At 43.3% G+C, this 23,465-nt stretch overlaps 1 protein-coding gene across 7 annotated transcripts in view; it reads right to left on the bottom strand.

Moving 5' to 3' along the window:
• Positions 1-1,336: 1,336 nt before the first annotated feature.
• Positions 1,337-23,465, bottom strand: part of caska (calcium/calmodulin-dependent serine protein kinase a) — a 151,607-nt gene continuing 129,478 nt past the window's right edge. For 2 of the 7 annotated variants that reach the window (XM_084545075.1, XM_084545077.1), the window contains 14 exons: positions 20,353-20,541; positions 20,049-20,127; positions 19,363-19,448; positions 17,283-17,351; positions 15,718-15,783; positions 14,392-14,427; positions 12,319-12,360; positions 11,712-11,908; positions 10,082-10,197; positions 5,399-5,479; positions 5,237-5,317; positions 4,949-5,151; positions 4,784-4,867; positions 1,337-2,974 (listed from right to left, as the gene is read on the bottom strand). In XM_084545075.1, coding sequence (XP_084401201.1) covers positions 2,798-2,974; positions 4,784-4,867; positions 4,949-5,151; positions 5,237-5,317; positions 5,399-5,479; positions 10,082-10,197; positions 11,712-11,908; positions 12,319-12,360; positions 14,392-14,427; positions 15,718-15,783; positions 17,283-17,351; positions 19,363-19,448; positions 20,049-20,127; positions 20,353-20,541 — 1,506 coding nt within the window. In that variant the 3' untranslated portion in view covers positions 1,337-2,797. The remainder of the gene's footprint in view (positions 2,975-4,783; positions 4,868-4,948; positions 5,152-5,236; positions 5,318-5,398; positions 5,480-10,081; positions 10,198-11,711; positions 11,909-12,318; positions 12,361-14,391; positions 14,428-15,717; positions 15,784-17,282; positions 17,352-19,362; positions 19,449-20,048; positions 20,128-20,352; positions 20,542-23,465) is intronic. The other 5 variants (XM_084545076.1, XM_084545079.1, XM_084545080.1 and 2 more) reach the window with 3 other exon arrangements.

Below are 23,465 nucleotides of genomic sequence, written 5' to 3'. Positions count from 1 at the left end.
CATTAAATTATGTCACCCATCACATTCTGTGACCCGGGTAGGAACTTCCCTTAGCGTAAAATATTTTTTAATTTTTTCAGCCTATTAAAATTTAATTTCTCAGGTTTACTTTTTGGAAATTCAAAAGAGCTTTTTATAAATCCACATCCATCATTCTTAGGTCTAGTCTGTTATATTTTTTTGTATATATATTTAGCTAATATAGTTTAAATGTTTGTTAAATTTATTTATTTATTTTATTTTCACTAAAAATGAACTAACTACCAGTTTTTTTTTTTATGAAATCACATCCAATATTCTTAAGGTTCAGTCTCTTGTAATATTTTTATTTTTATGTATTTAGCTACTGTAGTTGAAATGTTTGCTAGCTAACGTTGACAGGTGTTACATTAAATTATGTCACTGTGTGAACTTCCGCTAGCCAAAAAGAAGCTAAAGAAACTTAAAAAAACAATTATAAATTCAAGACAAAATGATCTAATGAGCCATTTTTTTGTCTGCTGATTGATAAATTGAGTAAATATTTAAAAGATTTATATGTGTGGACACTGAAATTTGAGGGTTTTTACATCCAAACTGGAGGAAAGTTGTAGTAATTAAATTTTTTAAATTAAATTTCCTGTGTTTGGATGTGGCTTCACAGTCCATATTTATTATTTTAACCATAACTTTTTTGGGGATAAAATAAAAATATGGCTACTATCCTTTCTTATTTTCCTAATTTAATATATTATATTATATAGTTAGATCTTGAAAAAATCTAAAGTGCATATAAATGTAGTTTAAATCTGTACACATTTGTACAGTTGTCTAAAAATAATTGGCCATCTGTTGCATGATTTAAATATTGCGCGCAGAAAACAAACGTTTAAATGTTCATGCACGGTTACTTTTTAATTCCAAAAACTAAACAGGAAAGAAATGTTTTGATGTTCGTACATATTTTAGGCCCGTCTTTAACGCTCTCTGGTCCTCAGCTTCTCTTTAACAGCACTTGACATGAGTAGTTAAATCAGCCGCTGCACCTGTCGCTGAGGGGACACGGTCATTTTCATCTTCTGATTTTAAATCCATATTTTATAAAAAGATAAACAAAACACAGCCGTCCTCTTTTTTTTTCGGATGTTAATTCTATGGGATTATGTAGCAGTAAAACACAGCATTCAGGTTCTGCTCGGTTTTAATCACTTTACCAGCATCGACTGAAATCACTAAAGGCAGTTTGCATTCAGTGTGTGACTTTAATCAGCCTAAAAGTCTTTTTAAGAACTTTTTTTAATAACCTGGATTTTAGCAGAAAGCTGGAAAGAAGAATAAATGACGAGCCACTCAACGGTTCATTTTTCCAACACAGAAAAGTAAATATATTTAGAAAATCGTTCATACTGAAGAACTTTTATCATTTTGCAGAGTCATTTACACAAGGGTGCAGTTGCACGTCAGTTCATGTGGTTATTACTCGGCCGAGCGCGCTGCCTCCTCTTCCCTTTGCAACGTTTGCAGAAAGTCAAAGTGGGACGCTTGCTTTGCAGACAGTTACAGAATAAAAATCAGCATCAGTTCATCTTGATTTTTTGACTTGATTTGAAACACCAAATACTCTTGGACATCACATTTTCTGAAATGGCAAATGAGTTATCATCAGTTATTATTATTATTATTTTTTAATGCATGACAAATCAAAAAGAGAAAAAAAAAAATCAAGACTTTTATTATTATTCTTTTTTTTTCTTCTTACAAACACATCTCACTGACATGGTTGATCTTTCTATAAATCAGTTTTTTTTTATTTTTATTTTTTAGAAATGTCACCCGAAATGCAAGGGATGTGCATAGGTGTCAGGTCAACGTCTGCGGCTCCGTCACTGATGGTTCATTTGAGTTCAGGCGTCCATACAGCTGGAATGTTTTTCTTCTTCTTCTTTTAATATATATATGTATTTGTCTTCTTTTCTTTCTCGGAGGTTTCCAGAGAGGGGACACGGGGAGAGGGGTGGAGGTGAGAGGTGGGGTGGAGGGGGGGGCACTGACCGACTGACAGCATGGAAGCTTGCAAATGTCCACATGCATGATAACCTCATTCAAATCTCTAAAACATTTATGGATTTATTTAGAAGAGACAGTACGCGGCGGGCTGAGAGGTGCACGAGTACCGAGCGCTAACACCGTGGACGGATGAGAGGAAACGCGACGCGGGAAAACGAACGGGGGTGAATAAATAATGACATGATCTACAGGTGAGAAAACATCGCAGTGTGCTTTTTAGACGGAATATCACCGAGCGTCTCTTTACAGGTGGTTTACGACAACCAACGGGACTATACGGTGTGGCGGGAGCGTGGCGGAGGTGGTGGAGGGCTAGCGGTGCACCGACATGAGAGGACGGGACGGCGGTACTGTCTCTTTAAAACAAACATCTACAAAAATGTTGCCTCCTAGCTACGGACATGACAATATTCACTTTTTTTTTTTTTTTTTTTTAACTCTGGTTTTTATACAACACTATGACTAGTTCGTCTGCAAGGGGGGCGACAGTCCGGCAGTCGGCTGCTGCTGCAGGTCGTGGGTGCAGCGCTGGAGGAGTTCGGTTGAATGCTGTGGTGGCTTTCACAGTAACGCTGAGATCAAGTGCAGTGTAGAGAAAGAGAGACAGAGAGAGAGAGAGGCTTCGGTTTGTGTTAACAGTTTCATCTTGTTTTTGAGGAGCAAAGAGAGTAAATGTGAAGGAGGTGGAGGAGGAGGAGGAGGAGGAGGAGGAGGAGGAGGAGGAGGAGGCAGGGGTGGGGGGCGGTGCAGGTCAGTAGACCCAGGACACGGGGACCCACTGGCTGGTGGTGCACACCAGCTCGATGGACTCCTCCAGGTGCCTGATGGTCTCGTCGATCTCGTTGTTGATGATGGTCTGGTCGAAGTAGTGGGCGTACGTCTTCTGCAGGATCTCCGACTCTTTCTGAAGCCGCTGCAGAGACTCGTCCTGGACGAGGAGGAGGAGGAGGAGGAGGAGGACACTGTTAGACACTGATGAAGGCAACAGAAGGGACATGTAGTGGACTGGAGAAGGCCCCTAAATACTGCGTGATACAGACATCATAGATTATAAATAAAGGTTAATGAAACCTCCCTGATGTCAGATCTAAGTAGGAGCGAGCGTCAAAAACTGATCTAGACGAAGCTCACGACACGACAACAATCTCTGAAACTGTGAGGAGCTTTAAGCGATTAGCACAGTTAGCATATTTTCGTTTTTCCATTGACACAGAATTTGATCGATAAGCAGAATTAATTAATAATGCCGCTGAAACTGATCAAATCTGTGGTTTTGAAGCTCAGCGTGGCGTCTCTGACCGTCGCCATCTTGACTCCACCTAAACAAATTCAAAAGACGCCAAAGTGGTGGATGACATCGAAAAAAGACAGCAAGCCGCCTGAGAGGACTCTCACCTGTCACTCAAAACAGCCACACCCTTCACGAGTCATAACTTTAAGCCTTAATATCATTTAGTTTAAATATGCATTAATGAAGGAATTAGCCACAGAGACCAAAACTGTTCAAAATAATTCATTTTAAGATGGAGCTCTATGAGGAATGACTCATTTTCGTTGCTAGCATCTAGTGGACATTAGAGGAACTGCAGTTTTTGGTACTCTTGGCCTTATTCAAAACCAAATATGCAAACTTGGGTCTTGAGAATTTGGTTGTAATTGCGGAACTTGTAGCAGCGTAGTTGATGGTGTGAAATGCGCACAAGAATAGACAAGAGCGCATATTGATAAACACCTCAGAAGCTGCAGCCTGGTGGGCGTAACTCTCAATTTCCACTTATTTACTGGCTGTACTCTGACATGACGTTAAACTCACAGTGTGTAGGGGCCTTGACTCAGCAGAGGAGGAAGCGAGAGGGGAAAAAACAGACGGCGACACTAACCACTAGAACCATATGGAGCTGATGGAAGGGGAATTCACTCATTTAAAAATAACGCTACGCTACACAGCCTCCGCTCCGTCGGGTTTTACTTACTGGCAGCGTTCGACACCACCTGGGCATCTGAGTCGGCGCCAAACACACACACACACACACACACACGACGGCGTGCAGGAATAAACGAGTGCAGAGACGAAGGAGAGACAAAACAAACGAGTGAGGATGATGGAGGACAGTGAACAAACCACCACATCGTCTGTTTGATATCTTGTGTTTGTTTAAATGAGTAGAACATTTAAGATTAAATACTTTATACAGTTCTGATAGTTTAATTATTGTTTAGTTTTTATTGTAAGGAGAAAAAATTCCAATTTACTGATTTCAACTTTTAACTTTTACTTTTTTTTTGCGACAAAAAGGCTGATCTGGAGTCTCTCTGTTGGGAACTGATTCTGCTCCAGCAAAGATATGCCTGGCCAATCAAAATCGTTTGGGGGCGGGGCTTTATGGAGTGATGGACAGAAGAGTAAGAGTAGTCATGAAGCAGTGAAGCGGAGTTGAATTAGTTTACAAATAAATGGCTCTAATTGGTTTAGTAGGACTGTCCTACTGTTGTTAGTTGCAATGCTCAACCTCACCAGCAGATGTCACTACATCCTACATGCTGGTCCTTTAAGTATTTCCTTTAACTATATCTTTTTTAGTTTATAAAACCTACATGGATCCAGCTTTACATTCATAGATTTCTTTCTAAAATGTATTACGAGAAAATTGCTTGCTCAGAAATTATAATAGTAGTTTGAACCAGCCTTTTAGATCTGTGCTGGTGTTTTAATGAATGATAAGACAGATGATCTTACCTCATTGATGCCTGGCGTGATGGTTGGCGCCGCTATAAACACAACGTACGGGGCGAACTCCGCCGTCCGCAGGACCTTCAGGGCCTGATGGAGGACAGGTATTAAGAGGTCTGGACGTTCCACATGAATGCACAACGGCCGTCGCAAATACACACAAACACACACCTGAGGTTCTACGTCCAGTATAGCCACGAGCCCCTGCTGGTGGATCTTCCGGATGGTCTCCAGTCGCGTCCCGTACATGGCGTCCTCGTGGCTGCCGTACTCCAGGTACTCGTTGTTGCTGATGTCCTGCATCATGTGGTCGTGTGAAACGAAGTAGTAGTTCTTCCCGTTCTCCTCGTCATTCTTCGGAGGTCTGGTTGTGTCTGTGGGTAATCAGAAGCTGGAAGTGAGGGCTTAAGTTTCACCGATGCGTAGGAACTCTGAGAGGACTTTTCTGTGGTGTCTTACGTGGGATGGGGTAGGCGAATCTGTCGGGGTGTTTGGTTATGAGTGTGTTCTTGATGTGTCTTCTGCCGACTCCGTGAGCGCCTGACGAAGACACACACACAGTTAATCAGTCAGTCGTTGAGGTCAGTTACAAAGAAAGACATTTCTTACCGCTACACTCACCTAACAGAACAAGCGTTTTCCTCTTGAACGCCGGAAGCTTCACGACCTCCTCGTACGTGACCAGATCTAGTTGGTCAAACACTGGAGGCGAGAGAAGGGGAAGAAAGGAGCAGATGAAGATGACGGTGGAGAGGAGTGAAACAACAGCATTACATAAAACAACAGCCAGGGAGCTCTAGAGAGTGTGACGGCAACAAGGTGGGCTAAGGAGACGCATCTGGGAACTATGTGGTGAACGTAAGGGGAAGCAGATTTATATACTAAAAAGAATACAGCTGATGTCTCTAATGGATCTCTACCTACTGTTGTTTCAGAACTAAGAACGGTACAATACAGCTGCTGTCTCTAACGGATCTCTACCTACTACTATTTCAGAACCAAGAACGGTAGAATACAGCTTAAGTCTCTAAGGGATCTCTACCTACTGCTATTTCAGAACCAAGAACGGTAGAATACAACTTAAGTCTCTAAGGGATCTCTACCTACTGCTATTTCAGAACCAAGAACAGTAGAATATAACTTAAGTTTCTAAGGGATCTCTACCTACTGCTGTTTCAGAACCAATAACGGTACAATACAGCTGCTGTCTCTAACGGATCTCTACCTACTGCTGTTTTTTATTACGCCAACACACAGGTAACAGGAGCAGCCTCTGATCACAGACCGGGAACTAAATCTTTGAGTTTTTTTATGACTTCAGTTAGTCGCTAATGCTCAACATTAAATTTAATGATAATTCAATATGTTCAGATTTGTTAAAATAGATAAAAAGATACTTTATTAATCCTGAAGTGGGAAATTTCAATGTTGCTGCAGCAATGTACAAGCACTCAGCATAACATACATAATCTATAATGGTGGAGAAATCTATATACTAAATATACTAAATGTTTACAATAATAATAAGATAATCAATAAAACTGCAATAAACTGAAATCAATTAAATGAAACACTAACCAAAAAAAAAAACATGTGCAAAATGTGCCAAATACTAATAATCTGCAATTATTTAGTTTGAAATAATCCTCTGTGCACTCAGATTAAATGAAGACTCAATGTCTAAATGTCTCAATGGAAAATCTAGTGTTTGTTGCATAAAAGAACAACTTTGCTCGATCAGCACAGTGAAATGTACTTGCATTAATACAGAAAAGTTTATGTTTATGTCTTTACGATCCCTGTAATTCCTAATCCCTGATCATTCCTGGAGATCATTAAACTATTTCTAGTAAATACGTGACACCAGGTAACTTTTGACTTCATGCACAGAGCTTGCAGAACAAATCAGACAGTCTAACTGTGTGGCAGAGTCTAAGCAGAGGCCAGAGTAAACCAGAGAGATTGCAGGTTGTCTTTAGTCTGCCCTGCAGAGTGTGTCACATGTTACATCAGAGTCGTTTACTGTACAATGTGTTCTCAGCGTCTGAAACATGAGCCTCCCTGCAGCCGCCATCTCAGGGCGCTGACGAACGAAATACAATACCCACAAGTCACTGGGTTCAGCAGGACTAGTTAATATCAGAGGCCTCAGTGTTTGGCTGCTGTTTACGTTAGTGGAGCCACTGACGACGTGAGGATCAGAAAACATCACATCACACAAGTGTCTAAAACACAAAACTGAGCTACGAGGTTTCAGTTTTGTCTCAGCCTCCTGTTGTTTAAGACAACAGAAACAAAAGTGAAACTCTGACAGTGACAGCTGAGTTCATCTACAGTCAAATAAACAGAAGAAGAAGGAGAGCTGGTTGCTGTCACTGGTTGTTACTTACATGCAGAGAGGCCGTTCAGTAGGAGAAAGCGAGAGAGATGAACAGGAGGGGTCATAACATGGTTCGGTTACAACAGCAGAATTACACAACGTTACACACAAACAGCAAGATACGACAGCTGTGAGGCAGCACAGCGCCGACAGCGGAGGTGAACTCAGACAATATACTGTCGTTGCTGCAGATTCTCACTGACAGCGCTACATCACTGTGTGAGATGTAGAGAACAGTGATGGTAAACGGAGTCATCTGCAGCAGACTGGGAGTAGTCGGGATAAAAAAATTAAAAATAGGATTATTTTCTGGGAAAACTGATATTTTGTTCTATAAATGATGAAATAGTCACACCTGGCATTAAAATGAGTCTCCATGTGCATCCCCAGCCAGCACTTGAGATCTGATCTCAGTTTTCCGCTCTGAATGTAAATAAACACCGACATCATTTGGTCGTAGTTATTTGTGTTTCCTCTGTGGCCCTGTTCAGACTTTGCAATCTGATCTGATCTCAGTTTTGAGCTCTACATGTAATTAAACTCCCGACATCATTTAGGGCGCAGTAGATTATTATAACAGCTGATGTCTCTAACGGATCTCTACCTACTGCTGTTTCAGGACCAAGAATGGTAGAATACAGCTGCTGTCTCTAACGGATCTCTACCTACTGCTGTTTCAGAACCAAGAACGGTAGAATGCAGCTGATGTCTTTAACTGATCTCTACCTAGTGCTGTTTCAGAACCAAGAACGGTAGAATACAGCTGCTGTCTCTAACGGATCTCAACCTACTGCTGTTTCAGAACCAAGAACGGTAGAATGCAGCTGATGTCTTTAACTGATCTCTACCTAGTGCTGTTTCAGAACCAAGAATGGTAGAATACAGCTGCTGTCTCTAATGAATCTCTACCTACTGCTGTTTCAGAACCAAGAACCGTAGAATGCAGCTGGTGTCTTTAACTGATCTCTACCTACTGCTGTTTCAGAACCAAGAACGGTAGAATACAGCTGCTGTCTCTAACGGATCTCTAGCTACTTACGTTTCAGAACCAAGAACGGCAGAATACAGCTGAAGTCTCTAATGGATCTCTACCTACTGCTGATTCAGAACCAAGAACAGCAGAATACAGCTGAAGAACCACAAACAGCTGTTTGTCATGTGTGCGTCACGACTTGGGGAGATGATACATATTCCGGAACAAGCAGTGACGTGTTTCTAAATCACAGAAATCACGAAGTTCTTATTTATTTATTTAAAATACAGAACTGTCCGATCCTCTGTGATATACTTTAATCAGTTTTTGACTTATTAACGTTGGATTTTAGGAAGCAAGCAAAAAAAAACAGATTTTTCTCAGACTTTCATGAGAATTCCCAGAAAATAATCAACTGAAACTAAATCATAAACCTTCTGTCTGATGGATGAATGAAGATGTGGTGAAGTCAGTTAAACACATAAATGACTCTTGATAACATGCATTCACTACTGCGCTCTGTGTCACATGCTCTAAAATATTCAGGCAAGGACTTTGAGACATGTTTTTATTCCTACTGTTCACGCTGGACATTAAAGATCACTTCCTAAAGAAGGGTCAGTGACATTTATGGGAGGCAAAACCCTGATTCTGTGCAAAAAAAAAATTATTCTTCAGATGATTCTTTTTTTTAAGCCAGAGAAACATACAGAAATCAAAACTCAAACTTTGGAAAAGACCCACGTAATTTGGACGACTGAAGTCTCTTTGAAGCTTCAGATCAACTAGATCGGTCTCTAGTGGACGTTCCAGGCTCCGGTTGCCATGGTAACCTTCTTGCATATTACCGATGCCAGATGAGGGATGTGCAGATCATGATAATATTGATAGTGTAAGGACGGAGGTAGCTCCATCTGGGTTCACCCGACGCTCCGAGCCTACTGTCATGATGGATTTGGTGGTAGGAACTAAAGTGGAAACTATATTTATGTCAACTGTATTTGTCTCTTTTCGCCACATGTGCGTGTATGTCCATTTTTGAAAAATTTTTTTTTTTTTTGCACAAAACAAGGAACTTTTTCCAGCCACAGCAGGAACTAATCTCTTAATGTCCAGTCAGAGCTTGTATTTACATCAATCCTGATGTTTAAATGAACATTTGTGGACACCGATGTGTCAGCTGGGGTGTTGAGGTACGTGGGTCGACAGACATTCACATGCACACAATCATCAGAGCTGCAGGTTTCCTCGTCCACATCCCATTAACCTTTGGGCACAGATCTCTCCACTATCAACAGCTTATAAAACACCTGAAGACCGGTTTATAAATCAAATCAATCACCTAGATTATTCTGCTATGAGGGAGAAACATGAAAAGGTGAATATTCTTCACAAATTTGCAGATAAGAAAACAAAACACACCATCCAGCCCTCTGTCTCAGCATTAAACCCAAGCCCTCCTCAGCTTTTTTCCTGCAGAGTAAACTCAGCAGCTCTGATTGCGAACACACGTGAGGACTTTTTACCGCCCGCTCACACAACCGGACACACGGCAGCGACATCCGAGTCGTGAATCTTTCTGTTACGTCAGCGTTCTGACGCGGCCAAACATACCAGCTGCAAATACGCAAATATGCTTCTTCTGCGCCGTCACGTGTTCACTGACGAGACGAATAGTAAGACAGATCGCTGCATGCTTGTCCTCCGATGCAGTTTAAAACTAAAAATGCAGACATCCGCTGGCTCGAGCCTGGTGGCAGTATCTCCGTATAAGATTTCTGCTACACTGGCAGCTCCTCCTGTACATGAACGCTACTGGTTTAAGATCTGGTTTCCACATACACAAACACACGGACACACACATGCTCACAGTCCCACCAAATGCATGCACAGGAAGTGATGTGCACATGCATGTGGACACAGATCTAATGTGTGTGTGTTTGTGGCGTACCTGCGTTGTGCTTTGCCAAATACTTGTCTTTGTACTGCTTCTTCTTCTTGCCAAACCAGGTGCAGCTGGCCTGCTGCTCCTGCTTGGTCTTCTCCATAGCGATGCACGCCACTCGCCTGGGATGGGACACACACAAAGCAAAAGAGTTTAGTGGGTTTTGCAGTAGAGGAAGTAGAGTTATAGCTGTGAAGAAGCTGTGTCTGCAACCTGAGTCATGATTCTATCACAGAAACTTTCCCTTAAATCTTTTGAGGAAGGCAGTGGTCGTGTTCCTGCCAGAGAGTCAAGGAGATCGTTTTACAAAAAGCCCCCGCTTGAAGGGTATTACTTCTCAAAAGTACAGGAAGGTTTGAGGTGAGGCCTGAAGTGCCAAACACTGCTGATTAGTTTCACAGATTTATTCCCCCCCCACGACCACAAATGATATTTTTTGGCTCAGAGGATATGCAGCCATGTGGTTTGTGTCCTGACCACTCGGACGTCGGGTCAACCCCACATTTGACACAGTTCCTATAGCTGATAGAGAAAGTAGAACCTTTTCTCGTGAAGTGAGAAGGACTGTCTGTCTTATAAATCGAGTATTTATCAACAGCATCGCCTATAGGCCTGAAGATGATAGATGGAATGGGAATGAAGCTCAGGCCTTTCTAAGGATTTAAGTAGAGAAAGACATCTAGCAGGAATATGAGACATAGGCCACGTTCAATCAGATCATAAGTGGCCAGCTTTAAGTCCAGGTGTGAACTCAGATCTGGTCTCAGTCCACATGTGGAGGTGGTCTGGGACACATGTGACCTCCTTTCTTTGGTAGTGTGAACACACAATGAGTCCTGGGTCACATTAAAGGCTACCCACTCAACAGGGGTGCTGCATTCGTGCAGAAGAAAAACAAAACCACAATTATAAATGAACGTCTGAAAGGATAAAGCAACATAAGTGATGTCTGTTCATTAGTAAATTGAGACTTTTGGAATATCATGTCCTTGTAGCTGTTAGCTAAATGATAAATACATCTAATCTAAATAAATCTATACAACACGAGTACACTGTGTGATTATGTCATTAATCGGAATGTGGTTAATTATTGATCCGATCAAGTTGATGTACGAGGAGCCAGGTGTGGCCTTTATTTCCCTTTATTACCAGAGATTATGGTGGAAGCTTCCAGGGTTGGAGCGATAAACCGAGTTTTGTGCAACGTCAGGGCGGAGATCGGTAAATGAAAGTCATAAAAAACAGCTGTTCTTGGTTCTGAAACAACGGTAGGTAGAAATCCATTGATAGAGACACCAGCTGTAGATATTCTAACGCGCCTCAAATGATGACGGAGTTTAATTACACATGAAGCACAAGACTGAGATCGGATCTGAAGAGCTGGCTGGAGACGTATTTAAATTTTAACGCCAGGTGTGAACACAGGTGCTTAAAGCTGTCCAGCTGTGTTCAGACTGAACTCGATGGATGTTGACGCAAAGTCTGAACAGAAAGGGAGTTTTAATTTTATCGTGTCACTATGAATTTAAGACACTTTGCAGAAGTTGCTTGAGGCCGAAATCTGCATCTGCTTGAGGCCGAAAGCAGTTCCTAAAGATTCGGTGGAGTCGTGGCTTCCCGCTATCGTCTCTCTTACCACTCCTGCAGCTCTGGCGACGGGATGAGGCCCGCGGTGCCATTTTTCGTGTTTTCCAGCTTGCCCTGCCACCAGTTGTGGTCGTCCTTGGATATGATCTGGATGATGTCGCCCACGCGGAAGCGAATGCCGGCCTCTTTGCAGGGGATGAGTTCGTCTTTGGAGGGGTCGTATTCAAACTGGGCCCTCACGTAGATCTGTAGGGGGGGGGGGAAGGTGCAGAGGTGAAGTATTCTTTTGGGATAAGCAGCGGAGAGAAATGGAAAGATCGATCGATAAATGTGGCTTTATTTTGCATTTGATGTCAGCTACGTAGGCCCGAAGAAAAGAGAGGGATTCTCAGAGGGAGGGGGTTTGAGCTCATGGGGGTTTATCGTTGCCAAGTTAGAAACTGGTTTCCAGGGACGGGCTTTCTGCTGTGAGATAAACTCACACACTGCTGGGCTATTTAATGAGCCTCTCAGCACTCTGGTAATTACGGCACAGGCATTGTGTTTGTGTCCATCACATCAAAACAACAGTCATTAACTCTCTTTAAAGCATTAGAACCACGCAGTCGCTCGTTGCTGTGAAAGTGTCGTTGCTGTTTTTTGTCTTTGTCTCTTACCTTAACTGACATTTTGTCCTTGATTGGAGGTCTGGATACAATCTAGGATTTGAAAGCATCACACACGTCATGCAGCAGAACGGCTATGCAAATGACTCAGCAGCAGCAAGTATGGTGGCCGAGGCTGGCGGGAGGGGGAGGGAGGGGTTGATGGCGGTGGGACGGGGGCAAGGAATGAGGCGCAAATCGTCTTTTTGTAAGGGACGGAGAGTAAGTTCACACCTGGACGCGCTTTTAGATTATTCACTTCCTGTTGACATGTAGTAAACTGTGAGACACGTGGCTGGACACTGAGATAAAGAGTTTGTTGTGAAACTGTGGGCGCTTATCAGCAACAGGTGTGCAGACTTTGGACTTGTGCACATGATCTGGACTAGTTTGACTCTGAAGTGCAGACTCAGGAGAAAAGGAGGACGGCCTACTTCAGATGCATTCTGGGAAAACTGTCTGTAGCAAGCCTGGTGCATCCTCGATAGCACAAGAACACATCTGAGTGTTTGGACTGTATCTGGTCATATGAATTAAAACATACACCAATCAGGCATAACATTATGACCACCTCCTTCCTAATATTGTGCAGGTCTCCCTTGTGGTGACTCATCAGAGAATGGACATGGGCCTTCTGAGGGTGTACTGTGGTGTTAGTGGGGGGGGGGGCCTTTGAGGGGAGGGGCCTGTGTGTGTCTGTGTCAGGCTGCATCCTGCTGGGGATGTCTGCTGCCATCAAGGAGTGTCATTGCTATGGGGTGGGGGTCCCTGGTCTGGTCTAGGTGGGTGCTACATGTCTAAGTAACATCCACACCAATGAATGCCAGGTCCAGAAGTTTCCCAGCAGAACATTGAACTGTCACAAGATGGTCAATGTTATTCACTTCTCCTGATCGGTGTAGCTTGATAAATGTTCATGTTCTGTTGTGGACTCTACCGCCCTCTGCTGGTGGATTCCTTTCATCTCACCATGACACTATGTCTTCAGGTGAATAAAGTCAGATTATCTCAGAACAAATGAGCGACATCAGGACGGTGCACAGACATTAAGGCGACGGCGACAGCGTTTTAGTTGGTAGTTACTGTTCACAACATCTGTCCTCACAGCTGTTTAAGCAGATTTTAACTGGTTGAATTAATATTTGACTGGGGGTCAGTTTGTTAGGGGGTGATGTGTGGACTCCTGCAGGGTTCAACAATGCCTGTGCCATTGTTACCTCGGTATTGATGAATTACGAAAACAGAAACTGATCTGAGTTCATATCAGTCAGACTGAGTCAGAGCAGGCTTCCGTTTCACTGCAGTGATTTAAAATATGTGTCAGTGTATGTAACAGAGAGGGGCTGAGACAAAGACCTGACAGATGGAAGAATTAATCAGCCGACTGTTTCCATAATCACCACGGCTGTTTGGCATCAAAACGACAAAAAAACAGCTTCTAAATTTAAAGTATTTTGCATATTTTCTCTCTTTTATGTTTCTCTTAATTACACTCCCAGATATGACTGGAACAGGTACTGAACAAATAACTTCAGTTAATCAAAATCAAAGTGATCTGTGAGGTCTGGTCACATGGTACGTTATCGCTGCTGTAGCAGGAAGTGGTTTTAGAGATGAGACAGAGGCTGATGAACAGTTAACAGGCCTTTAGATCAAGCTCTTCAGACCAGGACTAGTGTCGGGAGTGAATAAATAATAATAATAATAAAAAAAATCTGCATTAATAAATGTTTAAACAAAGCAGAAAGAAAATCAGAAGCAGGGCTGTGGTTTTTAATTTATGACTTTTCAAAATAAAAGCCTTTAACGACAGGTTGTAATCGTTAGGATCTGGTGCTGGACTCGTGACGGCCTCTATGTGAGATGTTTATTACTTATCTATTTGTCTACTTGGGGAGGGGTTATTAAAGGGCAGAGAGGCTGAAAGAAGGACCTGACTAACAATCAAGACTTGTATGAGTTTTGTGAAGCAGATAAAAAGGGTCGGGGGAGAAAACCAGGACACACACACACACACACATATGTGTGTAAAGGGGGAAGGGGAAGCAAGCGTTTGGATTAGCGTGAGGAGCGAGTGTTATTCACCTGTCGACCTTTGGGCTGGATGGTGGACGGCAGGTCCTGAGGAGGAGAATCATTCATGACAGGAAGACGTGGTTAAAACAAGAAACTAAAAGAATTAAAAACACTCAAGATGAATCTTTGTTTTTCTGAGAACACACGACTCTGGCATGCACGTTCACGGCCCGTGTATTTTATTTTTGGTATTTCAAGTTTTAGACTTTACTATTGATTTTGAAAAGCAAAAACTAAATGATTTACCTTTTAACATATGAAAAAAATGAAAACAGAGAGAGAGCTGAAGGAGAAAACAGTCGTTATTTGATTCACATAAAACCAGACGTTTATATAGGGGAAGAAGAAGAAGAAGACGACAATGACGAGGCAGTCGATGACCGCAGACATGACTTCGGTCATAATTTTAGACGTCGTGCCACAAGGTTTGTCTTCTGAATTTGAAGAAGCACCAGGTTTCTCTGCAAGGGACATCCAAAACGTTGGGCGGTCCAAACGATGCGCGCCTGTGAGAGAACTGTGAATTCCACGTTTCTCTTCCCGTTTCACTTTTGACTTGCACTTTTATTTTTTTAACTCACGTTCACACAGAAAGAAAATAAAGCCTCATGTTAACTCTCTCTTTTTCATTTTAAAGTGCAGAATAAAAGGAAAGCAAACTTGAAATACCAAATAAATACATAAAAATGCACGGACTGTTCATTTTTTACTCTATCTACTGTTCTGGAGGAAAACTGAGCTGGGAAAAGAGAAGAAGTAGAAGAAGTAGAAGTAGAAGTAGAAGAAGAAGAGCGCCATATTTCATCTGTTAAAGCAGCAGATCTGGCTGTGGAGCAACCAAGCAAGCACAGAGCAAGCGAAGCAGCTGCAGCATCACAGTGTCTGTCTGGAGCCTCGGCAGGAAAAACTAAAAAAAAAAACAAAAACAAAAAAAGGACCTGCGTCCCGGGCCGTGTTGACCCACTGGAGGCCTTAGTGTGTCGTGTTGCGGCAGGCTTTGTGAGGCACACCAATTTGTTAACTGAGATATCGGACACGGGGGCCTTTGGCTCAAACAGATGAACGAGGGATCGAGGCGGGACGACGACAGCGCGACCCGCCTACGTCTAACCCTACGGCCTCTAGAGGCACAGCTAGAAATAATGAGACAGAATAAACACGACTCATGACGAATGGACACGGACAGGCGGATCAGCTGACGGAAAATTATAATAAATAAATAAATAAATAAAAATACCACAAATGAGACGCACCGGACGGGAGAGAGGAGAGAGGAGAGAGAGGAGTGGTTGTGGGTCTGTCTGTGGGGGGTTTTCTGGGGGTGGGGGTCCTTACCAAGATAGAACTGTTAATGCTGGAGTGGCCATTGGCAGGGGACTGCCTGGAGGTGGGGGACTCTTTCTGAAATAAGACACACAGGTCAGCAGCGCACACACACACACACACACACCTGGACACACACACACACACATTTGTAGGCAGCGGCTTCAGACGATGGAGAGGGTGCAGACCCACCACAGCTCTGACGTCATGAAATGCGTCAACAAAACATGGGAGACAGAATCAGCAGCGGCCTGCGCCTCCCGACATCGCCACGGGGGGGCGCTGGCCCGTCACGGGACGACCGCCGGAGCAGCAGAGACCATGAGGTCATCTCTAACACGCTGCTGGATGTGTGTGAGCTCACACAGCAGCTGCAGGAGTCGAAACGAAAGCTAAAGAGATGCTAAACGCTTTTCAAACCGAATGATTTACGACGGAATCACAACAATAAAAGAGTGTTTAGGACATGGAGGAGATGGCAGCTGATTTATGACGCTTCTGCAGAGATAAAACCAAATTATGAGCAGAAATAATGAGCAACAAAGAGCCTGGTTGTTATTTATTGCAGTGGTTTGGATGCATGACTTTTCAAAATAAAGGTTCTTCACTGAAGCTGAGCCTAAATAAAGACGACCGCACGAACAAACCACGTTATTCCGGTTTTAGATCCAATCCATTCTAAAATAACTAATTACATATCAGATTTTTTCTTCCATGGCCACGTTCCAGATCACACAGTAACTGTTTTTACTAAAAGACCTTTTAGATCTGCCGGGTTGGTCGTTCCAAAATCCACAATAAGAGTCAATAAAACCTGATTTACTGCCGCCTCAGCTCTACGACCGCTGTTTTGGAGTCTGAATTGCCGGTTTCTACTTAAAGAACCTATTATTTTGTTTTTTCTGGAGCTTGTTTCTAATTTCCTGGAAAGCTCTTGGTCCCTGTTTGATGGAAAAGTGAAGCTATTAAAAAGATTTAAATTTACATACTATACTGTACGCTGCAGACCGTTCCTCTGCTAGCGTTAGCCTTTTCAGATGCATTGCAGTAGTTTACTTTAGTTGTATTCCAGGACTGAAATGTCACGGCAATATGGACTCCATCTTTCCACCCACTGAACTCCTCCCCTGTCTTCTTTCTAGGAGGCGTCCATGCTGTTATTGTCACGTGATCAGCGACTCGTCGACGTGATGCTTCTGTACGACTCCTAGCGTGCACACGTGTGTTTTGAGTGTTTTTCGGCGAGCAAGGCGTGGGACGGGATCACACGGAGAGGTGTGGCTCATCCCCGCGCCAGAGGGAGGGGGGGGAGGGAAAAGGGGGGGGAGGTTCCGGTATCTTGGTTGTGAAATTGGTGTGCTGGATAACTGACCCCGCCCCAGCGAAAACACAGCAAATCACACGCACACACACACACACACACACACACAGAGAGACACCTTTTACTCGCACACAAACATACCTGGGTTACAAACACACAGCACACCAGGCGAGCGGTTAGTAACCAGATCAGGAGCTGACAATCAGCAGTACAGAGGAGGAAGAGGAAGAGGAAGAGGAAGAGGAGGAGGTGTTACCTCACACGAGGAGCCCTGCGTCCGGTAACTTGGTACAATTTTGAAGGTGATGCTGCCTCGCATTTCCCTCTGTGGACAAACACATACATATCACTTATCCACCATGTTAGGTACATGTTAGGTACATAGAGACACCAGATATTATTACTGAGAACTTAACTGCTAATTAACCCGTTATGGGGCGAGGAACCACATTTGGCAACTTCAAACTTCAACTAAATTGCGTCCCCGTCCCTCTCAGTGAGAGTTAGAAGCATGTGGTTTTCACTCAGCCAATCAGACAAGACCAAAGCAACATCCTCTGGTCAAATTAGGGTCAAACGTGGTCTGCAAGGTTCACCTCTACATGAACGCTGAGCATAACTGCTTTATTAAGAACCAGGAAGAAGTAGTGGTAAACATATATGGTAACGTCATTGACCTTGAAGTGAAAAAGTCTATTTATGCCCTACAATAACACTCAAGGGTTGAAATTTAGAATTTCCGAGTACTTCAATGAGGGCCCTGTAAAAGGTTAACCACATGCAGATATACGCTTTTGAATTTGTTGATTCTTGTTTAGATTTATTTATTATTTAGTAAGTTAACAGCTCAGCTCTCATTAGTAATGAACAGACATCACTGACACTAAACTCTACTCATGCAAGCTGAGACTGTGGCCCATCAATGTGTGTTCACGCTGGCTCAGACCAGCTCTAAAAGTCTGAGGCCCAGTTCAAACCTTGCACTGAAACATCCGACCTGGGCAACCTCATCGTACGCGGCCGGCTTTAACCTGGCATTAAAATGCGTCTCCACATTTGTCCCCAGCCGCCACTTGGGATCCGGTCTCGGTTTTGCGGACTGTACGCAAATAAACGGCGACATCGTTTGGGGCGCGGTAGAATATTAGCTAGTAATACTAGAATACTAGCTACTGACGTTTCAGAACCAAGAACAGCAGAAAACAGCTTCTGTCTCTAATGGATCTCCACCTACTGCTGTATCAGAACCAAGGACGGCAGAAAACAGCTTCTGTCTCTAATGGATCTCCACCTACTGCTGTATCAGAACCAAGAACGTCAGAAAACAGCTGCTGTCTCTAATGGATCTCCACCCACTGCTGTATCAGAACCAAGGACGGCAGAAAACAGCTTCTGTCTCTAATGGATCTCCACCTACTGCTGTATCAGAACCAAGAACGGCAGAAAACAGCTGCTGTCTCTAAAGGATCTCCACCCACTGCTGCATCAGAACCAAGAACGGCAGAAAACAGCTGCTGTCTCTAAAGGATCTCCACCCACTGCTGCATCAGAACCAACAACGGCAGAAAACAGCTGCTGTCTCTAATGGATCTCCACCCACTGCTGTATCAGAACCAAGAACGGCAGAAAACAGCTTCTGTCTCTAATGGATCTCCACCTACTGCTGTATCAGAACCAAGAACGGCAGAAAACAGCTTCTGTCTCTAATGGATCTTCACCTACTGCTGTATCAGAACCAAGAACGGCAGAAAACAGCTTCTGTCTCTAATGGATCTTCACCTACTGCTGTATCAGAACCAAGAACAGCTGTTTGTCGAGTCTGCGTCATGACTCAAAGGATGATACATATTTTGGTTTTTGATGTGACCCAGGACTCATTGTGTGTTCACACTACCAAAGGAATGTGGACAAATCTGTCCCGGACCACCTCCACATGTGGACTGAGATCACATTCAGCAACTGTCCACATGTGTACTTAAAGCTGGCCATTTGTGATCCCATGGATGGATGTTAATGCCTGAGTGATCAGATCTTAAACGTGACCTCTAAGCATCTGTTCTGCAATTAGAGCTGGTGATTTGCCATCTTATCATGTGTGACGCATGTCAATACCAGATCTGAACAGGGCCTTTGGATCCGTTAAAAAGAATTTCAAACTTCTGGACAAACTTATTACCCAAACAACAGATTCAAAAAATAAGCTAATGTGGATTTGCTAGATTAGTTCTGTTGTTTTAAAGTGGAGCAAACAAGCTAAACAAAAATGCAGATTTATCCACAAATCTTAAACCTCGAACCTCTGAGGTCTGAGGCCCAAAATGTTTTCATCCACTCACCAGCATCTTCTGCAGCTGCTCAACAGTCTGGTTGGCCACGCTGATGCTGTTGATTTCCCTGATCTCGTCCCCGACGTGCAACGTTCCTGAAAGGAAACGAGAAGGAAGTAATGAAAGAGGAAGAAACTTTTTCTTTTTCCTCATTACCGAGCGGCGCTACGTTTCATTAGCCTCCGCTGCTCTTTCCCTCATCACAGCTAAAGCAGAGAAAACATCCCTTTGTGTTGGAGTTCGCTTTCCAATTACTGAACGATGAATCAGCTGGGGATTAATTAACGGGACGCTACCACATCACAGTAAAACGGCAGAGTTAAATGCGCTGCACCCTGTCAGCATGCTTTTTGTTTCTTCTGTGAAGATGGAAGAGGAGTTTTTATTATTTCTTATTTATTCTCGTTGCTAACTTAACCTCAAACCTTCTGCTTCCCCGAGACTTAAATTAAAAACAAGCAAAATTGCAAAAACAAATTGTAGAGGTGGAGGAAATGAAATACTCGAAAATATTCAATTTACAGTCACATGAAAGGTAGAGAACGCAGCGAGTCTTCAAACTGATGCTTCAGGCAGATATTTTAAGGAGAAATCGTTTCGTCTGCAGAGGTTCTCAAGGACAGATCTGTGTAGGAGATCTATGAGTCACACAACCTTGTAGGGAGCAGTTCATTATCAAATAATGTAAACTGTACCTTGTCTGTGGATCATTCCTCCGTGCATTATCCTTGCAACGATGCAGTGGTTCGAGTCGTTCATCTTCAGCGTGATGCCCTGCATTAATTAACACACCAGTATGTTCAAATCTGCAGTCGGTGCAAAAAGCTCGAGCGCTACGTCAAGATATGGACAGAAAATAAGGCACTGAGCTTTAAGCCCAAAGCTCCGATCTACATAATGGATTCTGTTTACTGCACTTTGTATGACTTCAGTTAATGAATACAAACGATCCTTGCGTTCCTCTGAGCTTTTGAAACGTCTCTATACCAAAAACCGTACCATTGGCTCGTCCGTGTTCTTCTGGAACTGGACCAGGCGGACTCTGGTGACGTTCTCCAGGTCCATGTCTCCGTTGGCGCTCTCTGGGGAGTCTCCGTTCAGGTAGGGCGAGGTGGGCGGAGGGGTCACCCGCAGAGCCTCGTCGCTGTAAACCTCGTGGGCCACCACGTCGTGGGCCTGCAGCAAGGCCTGAGGTCACGAGGAAGCACAGGGTTAGAGGGAAACACGGGACAGCCGGCTAATGGTCTCAACTGAAAATGGAATGACTCTTTGAGGCTGGGCTGAAGATTGGAGGTCAAATATGAGGTGGTAAATTAACACAAACTGATCAGTCTTTAGCATCTCTGGATAGTTTGTGCAGTAGACACCCAACATGTATGACTTTTGGGTATGTGGTCCATGTATTGGCATATTTTCCGTCTTTAAGTGATCGTTACACTTCATTCTCTCGTTTGTCGTCGTTTTTGTGGATTATATGTTGTTTTTTCTATTATAGGTGTGCTAGAGGCGAGCTCATCAAACTGTAGTTGATTAGTTTGGTACAATGTCAAAGGTTCAGTTTATGTGGCTTTCTTTGGACAAAAGTCTGTGTAGCCAGACTTAATTCTTATTAAAATACAATCCAATCTTTCTAATTGATTGGCTGGTTTACAAAGCAGCTTGCAGGTGAATTAGAGCCACCTGCATTATGTAGTATTTGGATTTCAGTATGAGTTATGTGTCAAACAATAAAGAAAGAGAAAACAGGGTTAGGCTTAGGGCACGCAACTGGATAGTCCTACAACTGATCAGAGCCAATTTGTCTATATCTTTAACAGCAGTTGTGATAAAGGACTCAAATTTAACTCCACAGTGCTCAGATGACTACGTCGCTGTTGCTCTTCCGTCCATAACCTCGCAAACCCCACCCAAACGATTTAATTGGCCGGGCAGACCTTTGCAAGAGCATAATTGGTTCCCAACGGGGAGACTCCAGACCAGTGTTTCACTTTCCAAATTACAGTTGTTGTTGTTTGGCAACTGCACCCATCATGTTAATCCCCACTCCAACCAAAGTTCACTCCAACTAATGGAAGATAAGAACGCTTCTAAAAGTGTCATCATTAACATCCATGCATTATCTATGAGTGGCATATTTTTGCCATTTTGCCCCAATGGAGAGACTCCAGACCAATTATCTGCCGCAAAAAAATTGTAGACGGGCAATATCAGATCAACTATTTATTTTTATTATTAGAAGCAGTTATTTTGGCAACTGTACCCATAATGTTCCCTACTATAATAATTCCTACTACAACCAAGGTCAACTTCAATTAATAGCAGCTATGACCTGGTCTCAAACCTGTTAAAGGTTTCTTAAAGTGTCATCATTAACATCCATCCATTATCTACGACTGGCATATTTCTGCTGTAGCATAATCAGTTCCCAATGGAGAAACTCCTGACCAACTTTGGGTGATATGGGGAAGTGGGTCTTGCGTCTAGTCTAACACATAAAAGAGACCCTTTAGTGGCTGGTTTGTATCTTAAGGCCTCTTATCAGGCTGTGACTCTCTGCTCTGTCGTACGTTCAGGTATTCCCCTCCTCCACAGGTGTCTTTGGTCTTTACTCCCTCGTCTGTCTGAGTAACATCAACAGGTTTTTGTGTATCTGCCGCCGCACGCCCACCGACGGCTCGCCTCGCCTCGCCTGACAGCCAGAGAAGCCCCTGAGTGGCGCTTTAACAAACCAGTCTGAACTTCAGAAGACAGCAATCGCACCTCAACAAAGGGGGGAAACCTGTCACCGGCTTCCCTCGGCGTCGGAGGAAGAAGGAGAGCTCATCAGAGAGGCAGAGACACGGAAGCAGCCTCTCCGACTCCCATGTCAAAACACATCACAGGCAAAAGAAAGCTATGTTCAGAGACATACAGGAAGGCGATGGTGTGTGTTAGGGTTTCCTAATGAGTACAGGGTTAAAGGGTGAACTGATCCTTCCATGCTGTGTGTGGGAAAGTGACACACAGCATGGACAGGACAGAGACGTTGAGTTCTCCAAAAAGCAGCAGATTATAACACTACAGTAAACGTGATCAACTCCTCTGAAATTCAAATGAAAAGCATGATGATGCGAAATTGCTCGGATCCTGTTTTCTGTGTAGTTGCAGAAATAAAAAAGTTAATTTTAAAAGGTCATCGGCCGGTAGGTTTTACTTTTCTGACACAAAACACATACTTGTGAAAGGCATCAAACTGTTTCTCTGTGATCTGAACGTCTGTTTTTAAATTTGACTAACCACAGATGTTATTTTAGCATGAAGCTACGATAATAGCTTTGCACTGAGCTATTATCTAGCTGAGTATGAAGACAGAAGGGAAGTGGGAAGCTGCTAGCCTGGTTAAATCTCATTAAGCAGTTGTGGTTTTGTTAAATGTTGTTTGAGGAGATTTGTTGTTTTGAACTGTTGCCCAAAAGAAAAGCTAAAACAAAGACAACAAAGCTAAAGAAGCTGCTTGGATAATACATCTTTAAGAAAACTCTGGATGACCTGGATGACCTAGAGTCTTCCCAGACATATTCCCAACTGTTCCCAATGAGGACTACAAGTGGATGCATAGAAAATAAGGAAAACTTTATCCTGGAAGTATTTCTCGGGGGAACCGTTAAAATGCTTGGTGACTTTTTGGAGTCTCAAAGACACAGCAGTAGTTGTTGGTCAGACATCAAACAGGTAAGATATAACCTGATAATGATATATATGGGGACCTGTCCAGGTGTAACTTGGTTGGCTTCAGCCCCGAAGTGATAACCAGTCGTAGATAATGGATGTCAATGGATGGACGTCAATGGTACCACTTTGAGAAGCATTTAAAGCTGTTAACAGGAATTAACCAGCCTGGAAGTCAGGTCAACTTCTCCACCTACAAACCTTCTGAGGTGTAAACTTGGTCTGGATTCTCTCCATTGGCAACTGATTGCGCTCTTGCAAATATCTAAAGGGCCAATCAGACTGTTTGCTTTATGTGGAGGTGGACAGAAGAGTAACAGCGACGTAGTCATACATGTAATCTGAGCACCCGTGGAGTTACAACAAAACGGCTGCCGTCAGAGAGGTGAGCTTTACAGAGTCTG

Source organism: Chelon labrosus, assembly GCF_963514085.1.
Source record: "Chelon labrosus genome assembly, chromosome: 5".
Classification (NCBI taxonomy): Eukaryota; Metazoa; Chordata; class Actinopteri; order Mugiliformes; family Mugilidae; genus Chelon; species Chelon labrosus.
This window is presented reverse-complemented; position numbering and strand designations above follow the sequence as displayed.